This window comes from Sorex araneus, chromosome 3, assembly GCF_027595985.1.
Source record: "Sorex araneus isolate mSorAra2 chromosome 3, mSorAra2.pri, whole genome shotgun sequence".
Taxonomy (NCBI): domain Eukaryota; kingdom Metazoa; phylum Chordata; class Mammalia; order Eulipotyphla; family Soricidae; genus Sorex; species Sorex araneus.
Genome location: NC_073304.1, coordinates 226,817,072 through 226,844,000, shown reverse-complemented (window position 1 = coordinate 226,844,000; position 26,929 = coordinate 226,817,072). Strand labels below are relative to the sequence as shown.

The window sequence follows — 26,929 nt, the reverse complement described above, 5'->3', positions numbered from 1 at the left end:
TTCGGGAGCAGGTTGCTCATTGGGCAAAAGCCGAGTCGTGCTCCAAGGTTCTCGCGAGAGGAAGCGCGCGGAGGCTGTCGGGAGGGCTGCGCGGCGGCGCATAGGTTCGGCCAAGATGGCAGCCCTGGAGGAGGAGTTCACGCTGGCCGCGGTACACCTGGGTGCCGGGCCCGACGGGCTCCTGGGAGTGGAGCAGAGCGACAAAGCCGACCAGTTCCTGGTGACGGACAGCGGCAGGACCGTCATCCTCTACAAGGTGAGGCGCGGGGCGCGGCGGAGCGGGCGCGGGGCCGGGCTCTGGCACCCGACTCGCTTCCGAGTGGCCGGCGGCGGGCCGTCCAGGCGCACGCGGGCTGGACCCCGGAGGGATGCGGCGGCCGAGCCGCTCGCACGGGCTGATGGGGCGTGCGCGGGTGGCCCTGGGCCGGGTGTCCCCCCCCCCCCAACACACACACCAGGAGGGACGAGAAGGTTCGTCGGGGTTCGCTTCTTGCTCCCCTGATGTGCAGCTGTCTGACGCGGTGAATTCTGGGCCGGGTCCCCGGAGGCGTTGATGCCCCGCCCCCTTGTCCCTAACCCGGTCCCCATCCCTGTCCCCGCAACACCTCCTGCCCCGCCGAGCCATCACCTTTGTCTGGACGGCCAAGCAGTGATCTGTGTCGCTAGGAAGCGGGCACCTACTTTGTAGGTGATGGCACTAAGTCAGATTTGCGGTCCTGCGCCAAGTCATCCATCCGTACCTAATTCCCCCTGCCGTCTAAAGGGCTGGAGCCGTAGCACAGGGGGTAGGGCGTTTGCCTTGCACACGGCTGACTCGGGTTCGATTCCTCCCGGCAATCTACCGAGAGTATCCCACCCGCACGGCAGAGCCTGGCGAGGTACCCGTGGCGTATTCGATATGCCAAAAACAGTAACAAGTCTCACAATGGAGATGTTACTGGTGCCCGTTTGAGCAAATCGATGAGCAACGGGATGACAGTGACAGTGACAGCCATTTAAAGGCATAATGGAGTCTATTAGTTTTTTTGTTTTTTCTGACATATTTCTTTTTTTTTGCCGGGGAGGGGCACACCTGGTGATGCTCAGGGGTTACTCCTGGCTCTGCACTCAGGAATTACTCCTGGCGGTGTTCGGAGAATCATATGGGGTACCGGAGATCAAAACCGGGTCCACGTGGGCGCCCTGCCCACTGTACTATCACTCCGGCCCCTATATCTCTATTTTAAAAGGTCTGTGCCTTTTAGAGTTATTTTTAGGGGCTGGTGCAATAGCACAGCCGGCAAAGCGCTTGCCTTGCATGGAGCTGACCCGGGTTCTATCCCCAGTGACCCATATGACCCCTGAGCTTGTCCAGGAGTGATTTCCTCAGTGCAGAGCCAGGAGTAACCCCTGAGCATCGCTGGGTGAGACCCAAAAAGCAAAAAAAAAAAAAAGTTTTTTTTGGGGGGGCTGTGCCACACCAGGCGATGCTTTGGGGTTATTCCTGGCTCTGCACTCAGGAATTACTCCTGGCGGTTCTTGGGGGACCATATGGGATGCCGGGGATCGAACCCGGGTCGGCCGCATGCAAGGCAAACGCCCCACCCGCTGTGCTATCGCTCCGGCCCCCCAAAAAAAAACTTTTAAAGAAATTGTTGATATTAGTGTTTCAGGCAAATAGTTTTTGGTTTTGGTTCACATCCCAGGGTACTAGGGACTTGGTGCCTCATGAGGGGAAGTCAAACCAGGCACTCCAGCACCTTGCGCTCTCTGTGACCTGAAATCAGTTGTTTTTTTTTTCTTTTTGGGTGTCACACCTGGCAATGCTCAGGGGTTACTCCTGGCTCTGCACTCAGGAATTACTCCTGGCGGTGCTCGGGGGACCATATGGGATGCTGGGAATCGAACCCAGGTTGGCTGCGTGCAAGGCAAATGCCCTACCCTCTGTGCTATCGCTCCAGCCCCTGAAATCAGTTTTTTAATGGTACTGTTAACAAAATGTTAATTTGCCATTGTTGTTTGTTTTATTGTATTTGTCTTTTTTTGTTGGTGGAGGTTCACATCCAGCAGTGCTCAGGATTTACTCCTGGCCTTGTGCTCAAAGAGAAGGGGGGGTCAATCCTGACAGTGCTGGATGATTCAGGACTCGTCTTTTTGTTCTTAATTTTTTTAATTTAAGGAATTGACTGAGTGCTATTACTAATTGTTCATGGGGCTAGGCCACCCCCAGCAAGGTTCAGCGTTTACTCCTGGGGTTCCTCAGGGGAACCAAATTGGGAGCTGGGGATTGAACTGGCAAGCACCCTACCCGGTGTTCTATCTCTCTGGTCCCCAGGTGCTATTATTTTAATTATTTCTTCTGTTTCGGTCATAAATTTTAGTGTTCTCAGTGTCTGAAATCAATACTGAATATTGCATCTTTCTTAGGTTTCAGATCAGAAACCCTTGGGGAGCTGGTCAGTGAAACAAGGTCAGAATATAACATGCCCTGCTGTGTGCAACTTTCAAACGGGAGAGTATATCATTGTACATGATAATAAGGTGAGTGTTAGAACTTTCATATAGTAAGTACAATACGAGCCATATGTTGATGTGTTAGCTTTGTTATAGGCGTATTAGAGCTGAAGTACTTTTTAAATCATTATGTTTTGATTTAAGGTCTTGAGAATATGGAATAATGAAGATGTAAACCTGGATAAAGTGTTTAAAGCTACAGTAAGTCTTTTGAGATTTTTTTTTTAAACATTTAGCCTGTTGTTGAGATGAATTTTGTATTGTATGTTATTTTCCTTAATGCAACTCTAAGGGTGATATAAAATTATAATCAGTTTTTTCCTTGTTTTCATATATCTTTATGACATGTCTCAAATCATGAGTTAACATGTTTGGAAATATAAGCTTTATTGTCCCAGAAGATTGAGAGCTTATGTAATTCAAGAATGATAAACTTAGACTTATTTCCATGAGTGTGAATTGTGATGTACTCGTATGAGAGCAAGTGAATTTACCTGTACCTTTTCTGTCTTTCTTGGGGGGGGGGGGGCAGAGGGAGCTCAGGAGACTTGGGCCACACCAGGTGGTGCTGGGGGTCTCAGGGGGCCTCGTTTATGCAGAGCGAATACCCTCTTAACTGGCCTTTTCTTAAGTAGAGTAGACCCTGTAAGTGTCACATGTTACACTATCAATCCCTCTCAGGGCCAGAGAGATAGTGGGTGGGGTGCTTGCCTTGCACCCAGCTGACCGGGGTTCAATCCCCAGCACCTCTTTTGATCCTCTGAACAATGCCAGGAGTGATCCCTGAGCACAGAGCCAGGAATAAGCCCTGAGCACCGCATGGTGTGGCCAGAAAACAAACACAAGAAAACCTGGGACCAGAGCAATAGCATAGTAGTGGGTAATGCGTTTGCCTTGCACTCGCAGACCCAGGCCCAATCCCCAGCACCCCATATGGTCCCCGGGCCTACCAGAAGTGGTGACCTCCGAGTGCTGAGCCAGGAGTAAGCCCTGAATACTGCCAGCTGTGGCAAAAAAGAAGCCCGGACAGTCCCTCTCTATTCATGACCTGATATATGTTCATTAGCTTTTCAATTATAAACCCCGATCTCAGACTGTTAATTTTTGTAGTTCCTTCCAGTTCTAAATCCAACTGTGAGTTAGCACATTGTAGAACCTGCTCACAGTCGAGCTGATTGAGACTTAACTCTTAAATCTTCAGCCCCAGACTTTTCCTTGCCATATAACAAGATTGTGAACTTTACAGAGGGGACTCGGTTGTCAAACCACATATATACAGTGTTAACTTTCCTGGGCTTGGAGGTTGTGGTTTCAGAATGCGGCTTTTATTGGTGCCCTCTTTTTTTTTTTTCCTTCTTTTTGGGTCACACCCAGCGGTGCACAGGGGTTACTCCTGGTTTTGCACTCAGAAATTACTCCTGGCATTGCTCAGGGGAACATATGGGATGCTGGGAATTGAACCCGGGACAGCGGTATGCAAGGCAAACGCCCTACTCGCTGTGCTATCGCTCCCGCCCCTATTGGTGTCCTTCTTGCTGATAGTTTTGGTTAATGCGGGTGGAAATCTAACCTTCAGGATTCACTGTGAAAGGTTAGACTGAAGGTAAATAAAAGTGAGGAGGGGCTATTCAGGCAGGAGACATAGCTCAAAGGGATGGGGTACATGTTTTACTTGCAGGCACCCAAGAATTGAGCCCAGTACCACAGTGTCCCCAGGCACCTCCAGGAACACAGGAGTATGTGCTATAACCTATAACAAAGATTATGGGAGAGAACAGGGTCAGGATAAAAAAGAACCGGAACATGGGACTGGAGCGATAGCACAGCAGGTAGGGTGTTTGCCTTGCATGTGGCCGACCCAGGTTCGATTCCCAGCATCCCATATGGTCCCCTGAGCACCGCCAGGAGTATCCCTGTGCATCGCCAGGTGTGACCCAAAAAGCAAAAAAAAAAAAAAAAAAATCGGAACAAAAGTTACACTTGTGAATATTTTTATATTGTAGATTTTACTTTGGAACTCTATGTAGTTGGAAAAATAAATCAAAATGAAAAACAAATTAGTCATTTAAAAATAAGCCTGCCTGGAGAAGAGAGTTCAGTTAACTGAGCTCAGCAGAAGGCCTGAGTTTGATGGATCTCCAGCCCCAAGTGGTCCCCGAGAGTAGGACTCGGCAGCCAGGACTGCGGTCAGCAGGGGAGCCCGTGTCTGCTCCGGTGTGCCCCCAGCACTGCTAACAATAAACAAGCCGTCAGTGTCTTTTCCTTATGGGGTGGCAGAAACTGTGGTGTGGAACTGAAACTCCGTATGTTCTAGCTGTCGGCCGAGGTCTGCAGGATACTGTCCGTGCAAGGGGCAGAGCCCTTGGTGCTCTTCAGGAAAGGCGCGGTCCGCGGCTTGGAGGCCTTGCTGGCAGAGCCCCAGCAGGACATTGAAGCTGTGATCTCTGAGGACGAAGTGATTAAGTAAGTGTCCACACCTGGTGGAGTTTCCAAAAGGAAACAGACTCTGTGTTGCTGTTCTTTTAGATTTGGGGCCCCACCTCGCAGTGCTCAAGAGATACTCCTAGCTTGTTACGCAGTCCTCCTGGCAGTGTTTGAGAGACGAGGTGGTGCTGGGGACCCAGTCCGCTCTCTGGCCGGCATGCTGACCACTGGGCTAGCCCCTGGCCACTCCCGTGTGTGTGCTGCTTTTATCCTTTTTGAAAACATTTTGGTGCTAAAAATTCGGGTGTGGGGGACAGTGGGTAATAAATTGGGGGGGGGGGGAAACAAAGGTAAACCAGGGCCGGGCCGGGGAGGGTGATAATCAGAACACTGTTGCACATAACCTGCATGTGGGAGGCCCAGGTTCAATTCCCAGCTTCCGTGTATCCTGTCGAACACCCAGGGAGTGACCAGTGACTCCTGAGCACCAGGGTGCAAGTATCTGCTGAGCTTGCTGGCCGTGACCACCAAACCAAAAACTGAATGATGAGTAAACGGGCTGGAGAGACGGTACAGCGGGCAGGGCTCTTGCCTTGCACATGGCGGATCTGACTAGCCTCCAAGCCCCTTGGTATCCCCCAAGCCCCACCAAGTATAATCCCTGAGCCAAGAGCTTGGAATAAGCCCTGGACACAGTTGGATGTTGGCCCCCAAACCAAACACTTTTTTAAGTTATTAACCTCTGTTATCTAAACTAACACCCCCTTGGGGCTAGAGCAAGAGACAGCAGATAGGGTGTTTGTCTTGCATTGGGCTGGCCCAGGTTCAATCTCTGTCATCCCATATGGGTCCCCGAGCACATACAGGAGTAATTCCTGAGTGCGGAGCCAGGAGAAACTCCTGAGTATCGCTGGGTGTGGCACCCAAAGCAAAATAAATAGAATAAAATGATACCCCTAAGAGCCTCTAGACGGATAGGTGACTAAGGAAACTTTAAGGTCATGCGGGTCCAGTTTTCAGTCATGTAAAATGAGACAGGTAGTCCACGAGACCAGAATATTTGTTTCTGTTCTAGTGCCATGACTGCCGAGGTCGGACCTGTTTTGCCGGAGAAGTGTGCAGTCTGTCGTACTGAAATCACGGTGGGCTTGCAGACTTCTCTCCTAGATTCCAGAATCAAAGTGGAGCAATAACCTAAATGCTCGAGGGACCTGTCCTGATCCCAGCACCTCCAGTCCCCATCATTTCCTCATATTTTCTGTTCCGTTAATTTGCTGCTTATTCAGGTTCTGTCTCAGACTAAATTCCCAAGTTAAGGACTTGGGACTGAGGAGAGGGGCTGGAGCGATAGCACAGCGGGTAGGGTGTTTGCCTTGCATGCAGCCGGCCATGGTTTGATTCCCAGCATCCCGTATGGTCCCCTGAGCACCGCCAGGAGTAATTCCTGAGCCACAGTAACCCTTATGCACTGCCGGGTGTGACCCAAAAAGCAAAAACAAACAAACAAACTTGGGGCTGAGGAGAAAGCTCAGAGGGCTCGAGCTCATGCTTTGAGGTTGGCCTGGGTTGGCCTGGGTTTGAGTGCTAGTACCACATGGATCCCTGAGCGCCACCAGGTGTAACTCAGAACATTTTTGTTTGGGGGCCATACTCAGCAGTGCTCAGGGCTTACGCTTGGATCTACTCTCAGGGATCACTCCTGGCAGGGCTCAGGGCCTTGTGGGGTGCCGGGGATGGAAGTGAGCTTGGCCGTGTGTAAGGCAAGCTTCCCACTGTGCTAATCTTTCCATACCTCCCTCAAAAGTTTTTTAAAAAAGAAGACGTGTGCATAGTGAATGGTAGGGACAAACTTAGTCTGCCCTGATGAATTCTCCTGAAGTGGCCCTGGAGCCCAAGAGATAGTACAGGGGATGACCTTGCAAGCAGCCACTCCTGGTTCTATCCTCTACCACATACAGTCCCATGAGCACTGCCGTGTGAACCCCCAGGCCCCACCCCAGAAGAGTAAAAAGAGGGTAACTAGGGGACTTACTTGAGTTGATGTATGTCAGCATATTGTAAGCACCTGACAAATATCACCTGTATCATTTATTTTTCTTTTTCAGGTGGACAAAGATCTTCATGGTATTTAGGCACCCGGTTTTAATTTTTATTACTGAAAAAGTAAGTGCTTTATATTCCTGGCCTATTTTGTAGCATTTTAAAGTCACCTATGTTATTTTACCGGGGGGTGGGGGCACATCCAGTGATGCTCGGGAGTTACTCCTGGTCCTGCATTCAGGAATCTCATTCTGGGTAGGCTCGGTGAACACCATGGTATGCAGGGTATTGAACCCGAGTCAGCTATGTGCAAGGTAAGCACCATACCCGCTGTACTATTGCTCCGGCCCAGCTGTGGTTTTTTTTTTTTTTTTTTTTTTTTTTTTTTTTGCTTTTTGGGTCACACCTGGCGATGCACAAGGGTCACTCCTGGCTCTGCACTCAGGAATTACCCCTGGCGGTGCTCAGGGGACCATATGGGATGCTGGGAATCGAACCCGGGTCGGCCGCGTGCAAGGCAAACGCCCTACCCGCTGTGCTATCACTCCAGCTGTGGTATTTTTAAAACAAAAATGTGGAGTTGGGGTGGTGTGATGGCTCGAAAGACTAGAGGTCAACCAACAGGAGTGATTCCTGAATGCAGAGCCATGAGTAACCCCTAAGCATGCTGGGTGTGGGACATCCCCACCCCCCCAAAAAAAGAAGACAATGACAACTGGACCTCTTGCTCTATACCCAGGACCCGTGGTTCAAATCCCCAGCTCCACACAGTCCCCATGCACAGGAGAGGCCAGAAGAAATAATAAACCCTCTAATATTTGATTGCAGTGTTCTCTCAAAAAAAAAAAAAATCTAGCACCAAAGAGCTATAGCATAAAGGTTAAGAAACTTGTGCTGGACCGATCAGTGGGTTACAGTGGGTAGGACTCTTGCCTTGCATGCAACCAACCCAGGTTCGATCCTTGGCATCCCATATGGTCTCGAAACTTGCCGTGAGTAATTCCTGAGTGCACAGCCAGGATCCCTGAGCACTGCTGGGTGTGGCCCAAAAATTTGAGGAACAGGGTTGTTTGAGGTTTTTTTGTTTTGGGAACATACCTGACAGTGCTCAGGGCTTACTCCTGGCTCTGCACTCAAGGATCACTCCTGATGGACTCGGGGGACTATATGGGATGTCAGCGGATGAACCTGGGGTGGCCACATGCAAGGCAAGCATCTTACCCACTGTACCATAGCTCCAGCCCCGCAAAAAGTGCTTTGAAGGTTAAGGGAATTGCCCTGCATGTGTCCTTTATCCATGACAGTGGTGTGAATTCTGGTACTACATGTGGTCCCTGACCACAGAGCCAGGAGTAGCCTGAGCACCTCTGGATGTGGGCCCCTCCCCGCTAATATTTTAAAAATACTTTTTTAATCTAAAGATCTTCTGCTATAGGGAGCTGGAGTGATAGTATGCTGGGTAGGGCTCTTGTCTTGCACGTGGTCACTCCAACATCCCATATGGCCCCCTGAGCCACACCAGAAGTGATCCCTAAACACCTCTGGGTATGACCCCAAACCACTTTTTTATAATTATTTCTGTGGGACTGGAGTGATAGCACAGCAGGTAGGGCATTTGCCTTGCACGCGGCCGACCTGGGTTCGATTCCCAGCATCCCATATGGTCCCCTGAGCACCACCAGGAGTAATTTCTGAGTGCAGAGCCAGGAGTAACCCCTGAGCATCGCCAGGTGTGACCCAAAAAAACCAAAAAGAAAAAAAAAATTATTTCTGTGCCTAAATTAAATATTTGATTCAACAAGAAGTTACACTCACTGAAATAGCGAAAATGGGGCTTAACATTTAAGAGTAACTAATCCAGGGCCAGAGAAGTCGTACAGGCACTTGCTCGGCACTTAAGTCCACAGATGCGCCCAGAGCCAGGAGTACGCCCTGAACTGGCTAAACCTCCCGCCTGCCCCGCCCCCCATCCCCCAATATTTCCTTTTTTTCAACAAAAATGACTAGTTCAAAGAAAACTGGTTTTTATTTCTTGCAGCATGGAACTTACTTTGCTTATGTACAGACATTTAACACGCGTGCGTTAAACAAATTCACACTCTTACTTGGACAAGAAGAGAAATCTGTTATACAGAGTTTCAGTGCCTCTGTGGACAGGAAGTTCATCTCTCTGCTGTCTTTAAGTAAGTATGTTTCGGCTTTGAGTGACTGTACATGGAGGGCCACTGCGGAGTTTCCAGTCTGAGTCTCAGGTATTTCCATTTCTCACTCTACCGCTTCCCCTTTCTCTGCGTTCATGCAAGCAGATGTGCCATCATTACTGTTTCTGCGGAGTCGGGGGTCGACTCGGGCCCTCTCTGCCAGGGCTGTGTGACACATGAGGTCCAGGCTTTGCTGTAGGTCACAGAACTTAGTCTAAAGATTTACCCCAGGGTCAGGCCCAGAGACCGCAGTAGCACGATCGCCTGCATGTGTGAGGGCCTGGGTTCAGTTCTCAGTACTGGAAAAAAGGAAAGAAGGTTTTGGGACTTGAGCAGTAGGTGGCAGGGCAGTAGCGGGTAGGGCGCATGCTTGCACACAACCAGCCGGAATTTGATCCTTGGTATCCTATAAGGTGCCCAGAGCACAGAATAAAGAGTAAGCCCTGGTAACTTGACACCTATAGAAGTAGAGGAGGAGGGGGAAATCCTCTTTATATCTAAAGTTAGTATTAAAGGGCTGTATTTTATCTGTTAATTTATTGGTGGCATTGGTAGGGCATTTGCCTTACACTCGGCTGACCCAGGTTCAATTCTTCCGTCCCTCTCGGAGAGCCCGACAAGCTACCGAGAGTATCCCGCCCGCACGGCAGAGCCTGGCAAGCTCCCCGTGGCGTATTCGATATGCCAAAAACAGTAACAGCAAGTCTCACAATGGAGGCGTTACTGGTGCCTGCTCGAGCAAATCGATGAACAACGGAACAACAGTGATACAGTGCAATTTATTGGTTTGGGGGCACGCCTGACCCTACCCACTATACTGCCCTGTCCCTCAAGCACCCTCCCACAGCATCCCCCAGCTTTTGTTTGTTTTTGATCCACACCCCTTGTACTCAGGGCTTATTCCTGGCTCTGTGCTTAGGAATCAACCCAGGTCAGCCATGTGCAAGGCAAATGCCCTACTGCTGTATTATCTCTCTGGCCCACCCCTTTTTTTAATTTTTAATACAAAATTTTTATTTTTCATTGTGGAGGAGTTCGGGGCCACACCCAGTGGTGCTCCATAGGACAGCGGGTTGGGCACTTTCCTTGCACATTCCTAACCCAGCTTCACCCCCCAGTGCCTCACAGTTCCCTGAGCCCTGCCAGGAGCCAGGAGTGATACCCGAGCACAGAGCCAGGAATAGGCCCCCGAGTACCACCAGATATGGCCCAAAAACTAGCAAAATAGATAGTGCTTGGGGATTTACCAGTGTGTAGTGATCTAAAGTATAACCTCTATACTCCAAGAGGGGGAAATCCCCTTTGTAATATTCTTCTGCCCATTTTTGGTTTTGTGTTGAGAAATCTAAAGGAGATTTTAAAAAGCAAAACAAGGGACTGGAGCGATAGCACAGCAGGTAGGGCGTTTGCCTTGCACGCAACCGACTCGGCTTCGATCCCCAGCATCCCATACGGTCCCCGGAGCACCACCAAGAGTGATTCCTGGGTGCAGAGCCAGGAGTAACTCCTGAGCATCACCGGGTGTGACCCAAAAAGCAAAAAAAAAAAAAAAGCTATATTTAGGACACATTTCCATGTTTCCATTGTTTAAAATTTTAGGATGTATTTTTGGTATTTTCTTTTTGTTTGGGGGCCAGACTAGGCAGTGCGCAGGACTTAATCTTATTCTGCGTCCAGGGATCCACTCCTGGTGGGCTCAGGGAACCATACGAAGTGCTGGGGATTGAACTGGGGTTGGCCACATGCATAGCAAACGCCCTACGGGCTCTGGCCCCTTAGAGAGTTTCATATTGTGCAAGTGTTTACAATAGCTATAAGGCAAGCACTTTGGTTGTCATATGTAGAAGGTTGTTGGAATCTATTTGATACTTGGCTGAAAAGGAACTGCTTTCCATCAGACTTGGTCTAAGGCCAGGTCTTGGTTATTTTCAAGTTAAATTCAAATTTGCAAAGTATGTTTTAGCTTATGGAACATTGAAAGAAAAGAATCTGATTCTCAGGGTCAACAAGTTTTTCTGTAACATTACTAGAGATACATGAAATTGCCAAAATTCAATTCAAAAACACACAGCAACTTAATGTTGATTTCATGGTGATAGAATTAAGTCACACAAATTGTAGAGATTGAATACTAATTTCTTGTGAGAAATGCAGGCTTTGGGGAACTAAATTCCTTTTACTTAGATTGTTTCCTCTCTAACTCCATTGCTTACCACAACACCCAAAAGGGAGAGAGAACAAAAGGGAATGCCCTGCCACAGAGCGGGGGGGGCGGGGGGAGGGGTGGATGGGGTGTGGAGGGGAGGGATGATGGGGTCATCAGTGGAGAACGGGCACTGGTGGAGGGATGGGTACTCAAGCTGTGTATGATGAAAACACAAGCACGAGAATATGTAAATCTGTATCTGTACCCTCACGGTAATTCATTAATTAAAAAATTTTTTTTAAATATACTGAGCAAAAAAAAATTTTTTTTCCTCTCAAAATTTTTAATTATCACAGAAATTTATCTAATGGCTATAAATTTTTTTTTTTCTTTTTTTGGGTCACACCCAGTGTTGCACAGTAACAACGTTACTCCTGGCTCATGCACTCAGGAATTACTCCTGGCGATGCTCGGGGGACCATATGGGATGCTGGGAATTGAACCCGGGTCGTCCGAGTGCAAGGCAAACACACTGTCCACTGTGCTATCACTCCAGCCCCAGTGGCTATAGAATCTTAATGCTGACTCAGATTGTTTTGGGGCCATACCCTCGGGGGTCAGGGTTCACTCCTGGCAGTGCTTGTAGGATCGTATGTCATGCCAGGGACCAACCCAGGTGGATGGTATGCAAGGCAAGCTCCTTTATCTGCTGTACTCAGTCACACCCTAGGTTTTATTTATTTATTTATTTATTTATTTATTTATTTATTTAGATGTTAAGAAAACCTTTATGGGGGCCGGAGCGATAGCACAGCGGGTAGGGCGTTTGCCTTGCACGCGGCCGACCCGGGTTCGATCCCCGGCATCCCATATGGTCCCCCAAGCACCGCCAGGAGTAACCCTTGAGAATCGCTGTGTGTGACCCAAAAAGCAAAAAAAAAAAAAAAAAAAAAACCTTTATTATTTTTACTGAGATTGAATATACAAATAAATAGCAGAGAAAATAATGTAATATCTGTAAAAGGTTATATCATCAAGTAACTGCTTTTTCATTTAATGTGATATAGTGTGGTACATTTTTAAACTTAAAGAGAATGCTTTAGAGAAGCATTTTCAGTAAAATGAAAAACATTCATGAAAAAAGATAGTGAAATGCAACAGTAAGACTCCTGAGTTGTTCTCTGAGACTAAATTTTTATAGATGAAATCCTTGGAAAGAGATTGAGTGAAAATTTCATATAATTAGCAACATAGAATATATACTTGCAGAAGTAAATAGATTATATGAACATACAGATTTGCTAATAAGAAATCATGCATAGACTAGCATCTATTTTTTTTTTTAATTTTTTTATTGAGTCACCATGTGGAAAGTTACAAAGTTTTCAGGTTTAAGTCTCAGTTATACACTGCTCGAACACCCATCCCTTCACCAGTGCACATATTCCACCACCAAGAATCCCAGTATAGCTCCACCCCGCACCCTCACACCCCTAGCCCCCCCCACGCCCTTAGCGGAGCCCCCTCCCCCCCCGCCTGTGTAACTAATAAATTTCACTTTACTTTCACTTGGATTGCATTCAGTATTTCAACAAAACTCACTATTATTGTTTGGAGAGTCTCTCCCCTAAAGTCAGACCTGCTGAAAAGGAAGCATTAGATAATTTTTTCCATTGCTGAGAATGAAGAGGTATGAGGTCGAGTGACAACACTCAGCGGCCTCTCGGTTTTGGGTTTCTGTATTTTAGTATTTTAGTAACTAAGTCCAGAGAGATATCTGCCAGAAATTGCATCATTGCCAACTTGTACTTCTCAGTTACATTATATTCCACATATGAGTGCAATCTTTCTATGTCTGTCTCTTTCTTTCTGACTCATTTCACTCAACATGATACTTTCCCTGTTGATCCATTTATATGCACATTTCATGACTTCATGTTTTCTGACGGCTACATAGTATTCCATTGTGTAGATGTACCAGAATTTCTTTAACCAGTCATCTGTTTTGGGGCACTCTGGTTTTTTCCAGATTCTGGCTATTGTAAACAGTGCTGCAATGAACATAGAAATACAGATGCCATCTCTACTATACCTTTTTGCCTCTCCGGGATATATTCCCAGGAGTGGTATTGCTGGGTCAAATGGAAGCTCAATTTCTAATTTTTTGAGAATCGTCCATATTGTTTTCCGAAAGGGCTGAACCAGTCGGCATTCCCACCAGCAGTGAAGAAGAGTCCCTTTTCTCCCCGCATCCACGCCAACACCAGTTGTTTTTGTTTTTTGGGATGTGGGCTAGTCTCTGTGGTGTGAGATGATATCTCATGGTTGTTTTGATCTGCATCTCCCTGATGATTAGTGATGTTGAACATTTTCTCATGTGCCTCTGAGCCATTCGGATTTCTTCTTTGGGAAAGTTTCTGTTCATTTCATCATCCCATATTTTGATCGGGTTGGCAGTTTTCTTCTTGTGGAGTTCAACTAGTGCATTGTATATCCTTGTTATCAACCCTTTATCGGATGGGACACCCTAGGTTTTAATGCTCTCTTAAAATCATTTCTTTATTTTTGTGTTTGCACCATATGTGTGGTTCACTGGCTCACTGTTCAGCAAATGATGCTTTGGGAACCAGGTCATGCCAGGGTGGAATCCAGGTCTCAGTCCACTGCTCATCTCCCTGGCCCGATTTGTTTGTTGTAAACTGTGACTTTTGTTTTCTGTATGGACTTGCCAAAATGTTGCAAACAGCTTCCTGTGTTGACCTCTAACAGAAGGAGAACTATTCTGTACCAACTAAGCCTCCTTGTTCCTCCAGGCTCTGATGGGTGCATGTATGAAGCCTTGATCCCGCTGCATCCCAGCGACCCAGAGAAGAGTCAGCAGGTTGTTAGGTCACTGGTGCTGAAGGACGTGATGCTCTGTAGCTCTCGCAGTGGCGCTGCCCTCGCGATCCTGGACCAAGACCATGTGGCAGTGCTGGGACCCCCATCACCAGCCGCTAAAGGTATCTGAAATCAGCAAATTAGGAAGCCCTTTGGAAAACCTATCAAAGCCTACTTTTTAATCTGTTTTGTGGGAGACTCTGAGGGAGTTCACCGAGCAGTTCGCTGGAGACCAAATGGTGCCAAGTCAAACCTGGGGTCCTTTGCCTGGCCAGGGGACATCACAGCCTTTTGAGCTATATCCTGGCCCCTTTGCTATTGTTCGTTTTCACTTATTTATTCCTTTTATCATCAAATTATTTTTTTTCAGTCAAATTATTTTTGTTTTTTGCTTTTTGGGTCACACCTGGCAATGCACAGGGGTTACTGGAATGCTGGGATTCGAACCCAGGTTGGTCGCGTGCAAGGCAAACGCCCTACCCACTGTGCTATCGCTCCAACCCTCAGTCATATTATTTCTATAACCTCCAAATGTTTCTTGAGTAAACCTTTGATTTCAGTGTACTTGCTGAATCTTTAATACATCTTGGGGCCAGAGAGCTAGCACAAAGGTTGGGGCATTTGCCTTGCATGTGGTCGACTGAGTTTCAATCCCTGGTATCCCATATGGTCCCTGAGCACAGCCAGGAATAATCCCTGAGCATTGCTGAGTCCCTCTCCCCCCACCCCCAAAAGAAAAAGAAAACCTTTGCCACTGTGTAACTCTCCTGGCTGATGTCCTTTTTGCTTCTGTTGTTGCATGGGGGCCACACCCAGTGATGCTCAGAGGTTATTCCTGACTCTGCACTCAGGAGTTACTCCTGGTGAGCTCTGGGGACCAGGTGATCAAACCCTGGTTGTCTGCATGCAAGTCAAACGCCCTCCCCGCTGTACTATCACTCTGGCCCCCTGTTTTTTCATTGTAACTAAAATTTTTGTCAGAGCAGTCTAACGCTGACGGCCAGATTGAGAGGAAGATGCAGGACTTCCTGCTCTGTCCACTGCCTGTCCTGAGCCTCTTTCCTCTGCGTCTCTGTGACTGGCTCTGTCTGTCTCTCTCGAAGTGTGTGCTCAGCTCTCACCCCCCTGCTCCCACCTTCCCCAGGGGCATCTTGATCTGTACTTGGGATGACTTCTGCTTTTGTTTACCTCATAGACTGCCTTGCCATATGGAACACGAAGTTTCAGACACTGCAGGCTTCAAAGGAGTTACCGCAAGGCACCAGTGCTCAAGTATGTTTGCACACTTTCTTTCACACTTGGGGAGTTGTGTTTGTTTTTATTATTGTGTCGGTTTGGGAGCCACCCCCAGCAGTGTTCAGGGAACCTTGTGCCAGGGGCTCACCCGGGGGCTCCTGCTTATAAAGCTACACTCAGCCTTTGGGCTGTTATGGGCAAAATAAGGATTGTATGAAACTACCTCAGTTAACAAGTTATATGTGTGAGATTATGCTAGGAAGCTGATTAATTTTGATTTCTCTCTTTCTGCTAATATGTTAAGCTTATTCATACCATAAACTTTTTTTTTTTTTTTTTTTTTTTGCTTTTTGGGTCACACCCAGCGATGCTCAGGGGTTACTCTTGGCTTTGCACTCAGGAATTACTCCTGGCAGTGCTTGGGGGACCATATGGGATGCTGGGGATCGAACCCAGGTCGGCCGCGTGCAAGGCAAACGCCCTACCCACTGTGCTATCGCTCTGGCCCCCCATAAACTTTTTTTAATTGAACCACAGTGATACATACATTTACAAAGTTGTTCATGCTTGGATTTCAGTCAAGTAATGTTCCAACTCCTGTCCCTTCACCAGTGTACTTTTCCCACCTCCCATGGCCCCAGTTTCTATCCCACCACCATAAATTGTTATAAGGGTATGACTTTGTTCAGTCAGATCTTAGAGGAAAAACTTTGTTTCATTGCTAACTTTTTTTCTGTTACATTTCTTGATAGCTCTGGTATTATGGAGAAAATTTATTCATGCTACATGGAAAATTTCTAACTGTGATTCCATATAAGTGTGAAGTGTCATCATTAGCTGGTGCTCTTGGGAAACTCAAGCATAGTCAGGAACCAGGTACGATCTTAAATGTGTCTGTTGTGCCATAAACCACTTTATTAGCTTCCAGTTTGGTAGGTGGGATTGTTTCTGTTTGGGGGCCAGTCCCGGTGGTGCTCAGGGCATACTCCTGGCAGACCTAGGGGCCATGTAGGGTGCTACATGGGATCCAACCTGGGTCAGTCGCATGCAAAGCAAGCATCCTCCCCACTGCCCATGCTGTGACTCCTGCCATCCTTTCCCACTTGGCGCAGTCACTGACCTGCGCTACCCAGATAGTACTCTGGATGGCGCCAGCACTGCGAAGCTCTGCTCTTTGTAACTCCGGTGTTCTGGCTTCAGGAGAAGCATTATTTGTTGGTGACTTGTTGGCGCTTAGCCTTTTACCGAAGTGGTGGGGGTGCACGACACAGAGGCTCACTGGGCAGTACTCTGGGTCAGTAGCGAGCGTGTCGCTGGGGATCACTCTTACCAGGGGGTTGTGTGGTAGCAGGCTTTGTACCCGGTCTCTTGAGTGTTAGCTGCAGCCCACTGATACATCTCTCCAGACAGATTTTTCACATGGTTTACTGCATGGAAGGTCTTAGTAGAATTAATTCAACTTGAAAACTTCTCTTGAATTGTACATGGGTATTATTTGGGGCCACACCGGGCAGTACCTGGGGCTGTTCTTGTGGTGCTTGGGGCTCATATGGTACTGTGAAGGAACCCAGAGCTCCAGCGTGCAAAGGTTTGCTTGAGAAATAGCAATTGGAGGGCTGGAGCAATAGCACAGCAGGGAGGGCGTTTGCCTTGCACACAGCCAACCTGGGTTCAATCCCCGGCATCCCATATGGTCTCCCAAGCACTGCCAGGAGTAACCCCTGTGCATCACCGGGTATGCCCCAAAAAGCGAAAAAAAGAAAGAGAGAAATAGCAATTGGTAAAGAGGTTCCAGAACATGTATTTTGTGTTTTCTTAGGCTCCTACACTGTGCCCCAGTTTGTAAATTGGGAGACTTCCCAGGAAAATGAAGATGGATCCCAGAACACAGAGCAGTCAAAGAGAACGGTGAGTCTCGAGAGTCTTACAGGGATGTGAGTACAAGCATTGAATAAATAAATAAGTGTGAGTTTGAAAAACAGACCTCCCGCGACCAGAGAGAGAACACAGCGAGTTAGAGTGCTTGCCTCACACACAGCCAGCCCAGGTTCAATCCCTGGCTCCATATATGGTCCCCCAAGAACACCAGGAATGGTCCCTGAGCACAGACCCTGGAGTAAGCGCTGAGCAACTCCAGTGTGGGCCCAAAATAAAATAATTTTAAAAGAATATTCCTGTTCATCTCTATTAGATTTTATCTAAATAACATGGTAATTTCACACAGAGCTTAGAAACCAATAGCCTTTAACCAAAAAAGAGTTATTGCACATCAAAGTGTTATTTTCATAATTCCTGGGGTGGGGATATCTCTCTAATTTTTTTCTCCCCCTCCCTTGTTTGTTTGGAGCCACACCCAGCTGTGTTCAGGCCTACTCTTGGCTCTGTGGTCTGGGATCAGCCCTGGCAGGCTCAGGGGACCAAATGTAGTGCTGGGGATTGAACCCGGGTCAGTCCCATTCAGAGGAAGAGCCTGGATTGTATTACCTCTAGCCGAGTGTGTGTGCGTGCATGTGTGTGTTTCAAAACCGTGATATATGCTCCCCGGGGGTGTCGCCCACACTCTCTGCTCTTTCCCTTTACCTTAGGGGCACCTTTAGAAAGTCCTTACTACAACAAAAGCGTCACATGATCATTGAGGTATTTCATACCCTTTCAAGTGTACATGGGCTATTTTGTATTAACTTTTTATCCTAATAATTTGATTGTAGTTGAGGAGAAGAAAAGTTGAGACGAGTGGACAGCAAGAGGTTTCAGCATCTAAACTTCTCTCAGCAATAAAGGTAAACCTGAAGAACAGAAGCGAGGCAGGGGAGAGAGCTCTGAGAGCTGGGCACTCTGTCACCCAGCCATGCCCACCAGCTGCCACTGAGGGACCCAGAAACAAAAGACATTGAGTAGCAAAAAGAAAAGACTCAAGCGGTTGAAAGAAATCCCATCTCGGGCTGGAGTGATAGCACAGCGGGTAGGGCGTTTGCCTTGCATGTGGCCAACCCGGGTTCAATTCCCAGCATCCCATATGGTTCCCTGAGCACTGCCAGGGGTAATTCCTGAGTGCAGAGCCAGGAATTGTGCATTGTGCAATGCCAGCCCTGTGCATTGCCGGGTATGACTAAAAAAGCAAAAAAAAAGGAAAAAGAAATCCCATCTCATTTTCATCCCGAGTGAGTTTTCTGTCTCTAGGTTGGGTGCCCTTGGGTTATCAGGTGAGCTCATACTTCGCTTCTCTGGCTCTCACTGGCCGCACCATTATCTCAGTCCACTTCGCGTTGAATCCATTGGTCACTTAAACTCCCAAAGATTTTGATCCCTATGCCCTTCATCCTTTGTGTGTTGTGAGGCAAAATGTCACATCCACTAGTTTCACAGTGTCCGGATACTTGTCATGGATAGTTGTAACTTGAGAAAATGTTAGGAACCCGTTAAGTTCAGAGTGGCAGTTCGTAATGGTCCAGACTGAATCCCTTTCCTGCCGCCTTTTCAGAAAGACTCAGAAAAACATATTGAAGTGGAACTGCGTAAATTTTTAGCTACTAAACGGACACCTGACTTTCAAACCATCATTGGAGACATAGTCACGGGGCTTCTGGAACGACGTCAAGCAGAACCGTCGTTTTACCCCCGCAACTGTCTGATGCAGCTTATCCAGACCCACGTGCTGTCTTACAGGTAAGTGTTTCCGCGCGCCAGCTTGCATAGACACGGCTCCCTGGGGCTCATTTTTCCAGCCTTCTAGGTGTTCCTTGGAGACCCGGGGCCACACACATGCCAGGCTCTGCCGCTTGAGCCACATCCCCAGCCCCAGGTTCCAGTTTCCATGCACGGACTTGGGACTTATGCCCAGTTGTGGTTGTGTTGTGTAAAGATGTTTTTACTGATGGGTTTCTTTTGGAGTCTAGCCTGTGCCCTGGCCTCCTGCTGGCCGCCCTGGAACGCGCCGATGTGCAGGTCCTGCAGCTCTGCCTCCAGCACTTCCCCGACATCCCCGAATCCGCCACCTGCGCCTGCCTGAAAATCTTTTTGAGGTAACTCAGAAGCCAGCAGGCCTTTCGCTGCCCTTTTTTTTTTTTTTCTTTTTTGCTTCTTGGGTCACACCCGGCGATGCTCAGGGGTTACTCCTGGCTCTGCTCTCAGGAATTACTCCTGGTGTTGCTCGGGGGATCCTATGGGATGCTGGGAATCGAACCCAGGTTGGCCGCGTGCAAGGCAAACGCCCTACCCGCTGTGTCTGTGCTGTTGCTCCAGCCCCTCGCTGCCTTTTCTGATCTGTGATGTTACTAGGTTGCTAAAATCCCTCATGAATTAACGCGTTGCTTTCGATGGGCGGCACAGTATTGGCGACGACAGTCTCAAGGAGACTGACATCAGTGTGGAGTCGGTGTCTGACTACATCGACGCTGCCGACGGGGAGAAAATGGAGCAGCAGCCCGAGATTCTTCAGAACGGCTTCACCCCCAGAGAAGACAGCTGTGAGAAGTGTGAGAGGCCTCAGGACCCGCGAGAGGAGACCACCGCCTGCCCCGTCGTGCCAAAGCGAGCAGCTCTGCTGTATCCTTGACACGGCCTTGCTCTGTCGGACCCAGGCAGCCATGGAGTCCTGAGATCATTAAGTTTCTGTTTGGAAATTAATTTCACTGAAATTGCTTTCTTACACCAGTTTTCTTAGTTAAGTCACACTGACTTTAAGTTTTTGTTTAAAAGAGAAAAAACTGAAGGCCTGAGACATAGTACAGTGGGTAGGGTGCTTGCTTTGCATGAGGCTGGCCCAGGTTCAAGCCCCAACACCTATAGCTCCTCTGAAGCCCGCCAGGAGTGATTCCTGAGCACAGAGCCAAGTGTAAGTCCTGAGCAACACCAGTTGTAACCTAAAATATATAAATCAAAAGCATAAAATTGAGGGACAGAATAACATAGGGATAAGAGGTGCGTGCCTCACACGCAGACAGTCCTGGCTTGACCCCTGGCACCAAACGTGCCTGAGGGAGGTCAGGAGTAACTCCCTGAGCACTGCTGGGTATGATCCAAAGAGTTAAAAATACAAGTTTGGAGGCCAGAAAGAGGCCCGGGTTGAGGTGCTTGCCTTTCGTATGCTCACCCAGCTTTGTTGCCCGGTGTTGCTTGGTCTCCCTACACCTCAGCTCTGGCTCAGACACTAACAGCAGGGGACAAGCAGCAGAAATAGGAAAGTTTGAACACAGTCTGCAAAAGGGGGCTAAAGCAGTGGTACTGCCAGGAGAGCATTTCCCGTGCATGCGCCCCTCTGGGTTCAATCCCTGGCATCCCAGTGCCCTCAGCCTGCCCCCGAGCATCGCCAAATGGATGGATGGATAGATAGATAGATAGATAGATAGATAGATAGATAGATAGATAGATAGATAGATAGATAGATAGAAGCAAGCTTGAATATAGAAATGAACTTGGGTCGGCTGCATGCAAGGCAAACGTCCTATCCACTATTCTATGGCTCCAGTCTAGATAGATAGATAGATAGATGGATGGATAGATAGATAGATAGATAGATAGATAGATAGATAGATAGATAGATAGATAGATAGATAGGTAAAAGCTTGAATACAGTAAACAGGCAGGGCAGAGCCACAGGAGCCTCAGCTTTGATCCTTGGTGATACCTGGTATATTGCTGCTGGGAGCAATCGAGCCAAGAGCACTGAGCCAGGAATAGCTCCTAGCACTGCAGCACCAACACACCCACAAAAACAGGGTGTTCTCAAAATTAGTATTGAAACTAAACAGTGGCACCCTGAAGGGCAAGTCAGCTCATTTATTCCTAAGTGAGATTATTCCAGGTCAGCTGATGGTCAGTGCTCAGCAACAAAATATTGTAGAAAAGGGGCTGGAGAGATAGCACAGCGGGTAGGGCGTTTGCCTTGCACGCGGCCGACCTGGGTTCAAATCCCAGCATCCCATATGGTCCCCTGAGCACGGCCAGGGGTAATTCCTGAGTGCAGAGCCAGGAGTAACCCCTGTGCATCTCCAGGTGTGACCCAAAAAGAAAAAAATTATAGAAAAGTGAGGCTCTTCCGGTTATTTATTCTGCCCCCTACTGTGTGTGCCTCAGTGATGTCCGCACACCCCACTGTGGGCTCAGACATAACGGGGCCGTGTTGGGCACCAAATCCTACCACTGAGCTGAGGCATTTATTTTTTTATTTTTTTATTTTTTTTGCTTTTTGGGTCACACCCAGCGATGCTCAGGGGTTACTCCTGGCTTTGCACTCAGGAATTGCTCCTGGCAGTGCTTGGGAGACCATATGGGATGCCAGGGATCGAACCCGGGTCGGCCGCGTGCAAGGCAAACGCCCTACCCGCTGTGGCTATCGCTCCGGCCCCGAGCTGAGGCATTTAGACACGTGCTCACTACGGTGACACTCTGTTCATATCCACAAGATACAGCTCTGGTGTCTTACTGTGTGTGTGTGTGCTGGGATAGAGGGGTCCTGCTGGCTGTGGTGCCCTACTTTCCGGTGGTTCTTAGACACACCTGACTGAGGCACAGCTGGAAATTGTAGTGCCAGGGACCACCAGACTGGCTTTGTGCTTAGCACATGTGGCACTCTAGGGATTTGAACTCATGACAAGATGCTTGCAAGACATACTTTAAGCCCTCATACTCTTCATGGGAGTCCTCAAAAGTTAAAGGGGGGGGAGCAGTACATAAATTCAGAACAGTAATACTAGGAAAGGGATTTTTCTCATTTCAGTAGAATACTCTTGATTTTGCGGTGCCATCCTCAGCAGTGCTGGGGCTTACTCCTGGCTCTGCACTCGGGAATCACTCCTGACAGGGCTCGGGGGACCAGATGGGATGCGGGGATCCACACCGCGTCGGCTGCGCACCAAACAAGTGCCCTCCGCACCGTGCACTCTCCCCAGCTCCAACACTTGAGTAAGAGTTTCCTTTATTCCAAAGCAGAAACGCAGTTCTTCATTCTGCATATAGCGAGACCTTCCTCCTGTCGCACTTGAAAGACATCCCAGCCCAGCATGTCACTGTGAGTGGTGGTACCTCTCCCTGCAGAGCTTTATTTCTGCTTTCAAGTTTGTTCACTTCTCAGCAGCGTGTCGGGCATTTGAAAGATGGTTCAGTGCCTCGGGGTGGGTGGGTGTTCCCAGCCCCTGGTGGACTGGAGAGTGGGATGGCATCTCAGAGCCACCCCACCCCGCCCCACCCCATCTGAGTAAACCAGGTTTATTTATGAGCAGAGAGAGCTCCCTGCGGGCCCTCCGGAGCCAGCGAACCCTCACCACCTCACCGTGCCCGCCTGACTGCTGCCTTTCCCACCGTCATTGTTCGTTTCGTTTGTTTTACATATAGTTCCATGACTCGCCTCTGAAAAGCTTCCTTCCCCCACCCTGTTAGCTTTGTGTAGAGAGCAGCTTTTCCATTGAGGTACTGAAATGTTTGTCACTTTCCTCCGCAGCTCTTCCTCCACTATTTGTATTTCTTGTATCTCAAGTGCAATGAGAATGCAACCATGACTCTTCCTGGGACACATCCTCCCACCCTGAGCCAGGTGAGGCGCCTCTGGGAAGGGCTGCCCTGCGGGGGGCCCTGGCAGCTGGGTAGTCACCCCGAAAGGGAGTCCAGGAGACCTACCCACCAGCTCCTGTGCTTTATTGTGGCCCTTCTCAGGGCTTTCGGGGGACTAGAGCGGATGCTGTGTGTGCGGGTCCCCAGGCTTGGTCCTCTGCGTCTCTGGTCTCTCAGGCACCCTTGGTTGCAGTCCAGGGAGCTCCCAGGTATCCTGGGGTGACTCTGGTGACCCCAGCAGGCCTTGGCCAAACAGCACATCAGCCTCAACTCTGAACCTTTAGACCTGCACAACACACCGAGCCTCTAGGAGTGGCCCCGGAGAGCCCCCCCAACACCCTGAAAAATTAAGAAACAGCATTCTCTGGTGCCCACATTACAACCTAAGAGACGGACTTCCTGTCCCTCCTTACATTTTCTCTAAAACTTTTTGATAAATAAGTAAAACTTTTGGGGGCTGGAGAGATAGCACAGCGGGTAGGGCGTTTGCCTTGCACGCGGCCAACCAGGGTTCCAATCCCAGCATCCCATATGGTCCCCTGAGCACCGCCAGGGGTAATTCCTGAGTGCAGAGCCAGGAGTAACCCCTGTGCATCGCCAGGTGTGACCCAAAAAGCAAAAAAAAAAAAAATAAGTAAAACTTGTTCCTCCCCCTCTCACCCCACCGATAAAAAAGTTAATGGAAAAGCTTCAGTTTGGGACATGGGTTTCGACCACACCCAGTGGTATTCAGGGGCTATTCCTGGTTGTCTGTGCAAGAGTGACCCTCAGTGGTGCCAGGGATTTTACAGAGTCAGCCACATGCAAAGTCACCTCATGTACTGTCTGTCTGGGCATTTAAAAGAATTTTTAAAAGCTAAAAATGGGGAAGAAAAAAAAAATCCCAAAGCAGAAGTCATTTTTTTTTTTTTTAATATTATAGCTTAAAAGAGATCGGAGGCACAGGCCGGCTCCTTAGCACCTTGTGGAACTCTGAGAACCACTGGGAGGATCTCCCGAGTCGCCCCCAGTGTCCCCCAGCTGCCCTCATACCACGGAGAGAAAGGAAAACATTTCTCTATCACAGACTTAAAAAGACTTGTTTTTTTCACAACTGATTCACCTGTGAATGTTGTCAGATGTGTTAACTTAAAGTTGAACATCTTAACTTCCTAAGGCCAGAGAGAGTACAGCATTAAAGCGTTTGCCTTGCATGTAGCAGACCCTGGTTTGATCTCGAGCATTGATTGCATTCAGTTCCCCAACACAGCCAGGAGTAGCTCCTGAGCACCACATGGTGGTGTGGCCCCAAAACAGTCAAATCTTCGTTGATGGCAGGGGAGAGGGCGCAGAGGAGTGGAATGCATACATGCTATAAAGTCTTCATTTCCTCGTCCTGTTTGTCTACAGATCATGGACTGGATATGCCTTCTGCTAGATGCTAACTTCACTGTCGTCGTAATGATACCAGAAGCAAAAAGGTTACTGTTAAGTCTTTACAAGTTTGTGAAATCCCAGGTTTGTAAATCTTTATATATATACTTAATTCTGTTTGAACCAAAGTATTGCCTAGATTATGTTTTATTCTTGGGGCGAGAGAGGTGGTACAAGGGTTGAATCACTTGCCTTCCACAACAGCCAACTCTGGTTTGATCTCCAGCACTAAATACCAAGCACTTCTGGGTATGGCTCCAAAGCAAAACAACAAAAATATATAAGGGGTGTGTGTGTGTGTGTGTGTGTGTGTGTGTGTGTGTAAAAGTGTGTAAAATGCTTCTCCTTGGAGCAGTATATAATCATGAGGAATTTCTTATGAGCATCATGTTAATATATTATAAATTTTTTTTCTGTAGATATGCATTTGTTCTGAACTCAATAAGATTGAAGTAAGTTTTCGTGAACTGCAGAAATTAAATCAAGAAAAAACTAGTAGAGACTTATATTCCATCGAAGTGCTGGAACTCTTCTGACAGCCCAGCCCGCGCGGGGGTCTCGTGGAGCTCTCCCGGCGAACCCTCCTCCGGCTGCGGCAGCCGTGCAGGCCCGGACCTGTGTGGACTGTCCCGGTGCCCCAAGCTCTGGCCTCGGCCCCACGGGACCCTGGTGGTTCATGGACTAGGGACCAGGTTCTGAAACTAGGAAAAAGTATGTCACAGAGCTAATTTTAAGTAAACTTAATTTGTTTATTGATAAAACGTCTAATTTCTTATGTGTTTGCAACAACTTTTCTTTTAATAAAATGCCACCACTGACACTGGAATTCCAGAAAGAACGCAGCTGTGTGAGGTTGGCATTCCACTGTCCCATCTGCTCCTCCTGTCCCTGCTGCCCCGGGTCGATGGCGCCTCTCCGGTCACCTCTGTGAAGCTTTGCTCACTAGTGTTGTGAAGGTGCATCCCCAAACACTGAAACTCATCTTCAGAAAACAGGTTGACAATGTTGGTGACCGTAGTCCTACAAGCCCTGGTTACCCAGTTTAAAGTACTTCTCTTTCTGTAACTCCAGTATTTGGCATTCTATTCTGTTGAACCGATTTCTTCTAATACCCTCTAATACACAAATTTGTAGTAAGGTGTACTGTATCACTTTTAGCCCTTTTGACATTTGGGGGAGTGGGGAGCCACACCCCGTGGTGCTCAGGGATTACTCCTGGCTCCGAAGTCAGAAATGAACTCCTGACAGGCTGAGGCACCCGTATGGGGTGCAGGGATTGAGCCCTGGTCGGGTGCGTGCAAGGCTAGCTCGCCCTCCCCACTGTACCCTCTCACCAACCCCAAACTGGGTGTTTGAACTAAACTGGGACTTAGTACAGCAGGTAGCACGAGTGCCAGGCGGCGCCTGACCCAGCTTCAGATCCCAGCCCCGCTGGGGTCCCTGCGTGACAGGCCCCAGGCGGCATCACATCCTCTAGCCCTGACACTGAACCATGCCCTGGGCGGCTAAGGCCTGGGCAGAGAGAGAGTACAGGGGTTCAGGCGTTGGCCTTGCATGCATGAGGCTGGTTCAGGTGCCATGTTCAGTGCTACATTGTACCTTGCACATTACCAGGTGTGTTCCAGAAACAGCAAAAAAAGTATCTTCTGGGCCAGCATGCTAGTACAGCAGGTACTTGCCTTGCAGGCAGCCCACAGGAGCTCAATCCCTGACACCCCACATGGTCCCCCAAACTGCGCCAGAAATGACCCCTACCTGTGGCTCAAAAAAAAAAAAGTGTCCTTTTATCTGTTTTCTCTTGAGAAACTTGAGTGTAAATAAAAAACAAAATGATGGGCAGATCCCTCCCTAAGCTTTTCTTTTGAGGGGGAGAAAGGGACAGGTACTGGGGTTGAACCCAGGGTCTCATACATGTAAGTGCTCCTCTGCAGTCTACCATGATTGAACCCAGCTCAGCTGTGTACAAGGCAAACACCTCACCCACTGTATTATTTCTTCACCCCTCAAAATTCTTTTTTTTTCTTTTTATTTTCTTTTGTTTTTTCTTTTTGGGTCACACCTGGTGATGCACAGGGGTTACTCCTGGTTCTGCGCTCAAGAATCACTCCTGGCGGTGCTCATATGGGATGCTGGGAATCGAACCCAGGTTGGCCCCGTGCAAGGCAAATGCCCTACCTGCTGTGCTATTGCTCCAGCCCCCAACCCTCAAAATTCTTAAGTCTGCCTTAGAGCAAATTGATCCCACACCCCAGACATCGCATATGGCCCCCAGGATTAAGTCAAGGGTGTATGGCTACTGATTTCACTTGTAACTTTAGAACTAACGTTTTCATAGAGGAGGTCGGGCAAAAGTCTAGCTTTGCTTTGAAATTCCATAAGGCTGGGAGACAACTCAAGGGTGCGCATGCGTGCTCTGCCTGCAGGAGACCCAGCCACGCCAGATGCCTGTCCTGTGCCCTTTCCAGCTCCTGGACTTGGAAAAGCTTTGCTTTCTTCAGACTCCTGGTGGCAGTTCCACCACGCCCTGCCCTCCTGGGTGTGGTGAAAA

The 26,929-nt window shown here is 48.4% G+C and overlaps 1 protein-coding gene across 1 annotated transcript; it reads left to right on the top strand.

Annotated features, from left to right (window-relative positions):
• The first annotated feature begins 84 nt into the window (after positions 1-84).
• On the top strand, positions 85-26,117 carry NOL11 (nucleolar protein 11). The gene is made up of 18 exons (XM_055130752.1): positions 85-256; positions 2,407-2,520; positions 2,638-2,694; positions 4,808-4,956; positions 7,023-7,080; positions 8,996-9,140; positions 14,118-14,306; positions 15,380-15,456; positions 16,173-16,296; positions 17,240-17,328; positions 18,129-18,200; positions 18,902-19,086; positions 19,317-19,442; positions 19,750-19,965; positions 22,351-22,429; positions 22,859-22,951; positions 24,358-24,465; positions 24,801-26,117. The coding sequence occupies exons 1-18, from the start codon at positions 116-118 to the stop codon at positions 24,915-24,917; spliced, it is 2,139 nt and encodes a 712-aa protein (XP_054986727.1). The 5' UTR covers positions 85-115; the 3' UTR covers positions 24,918-26,117.
• The last annotated feature ends 812 nt before the right edge of the window (positions 26,118-26,929 follow it).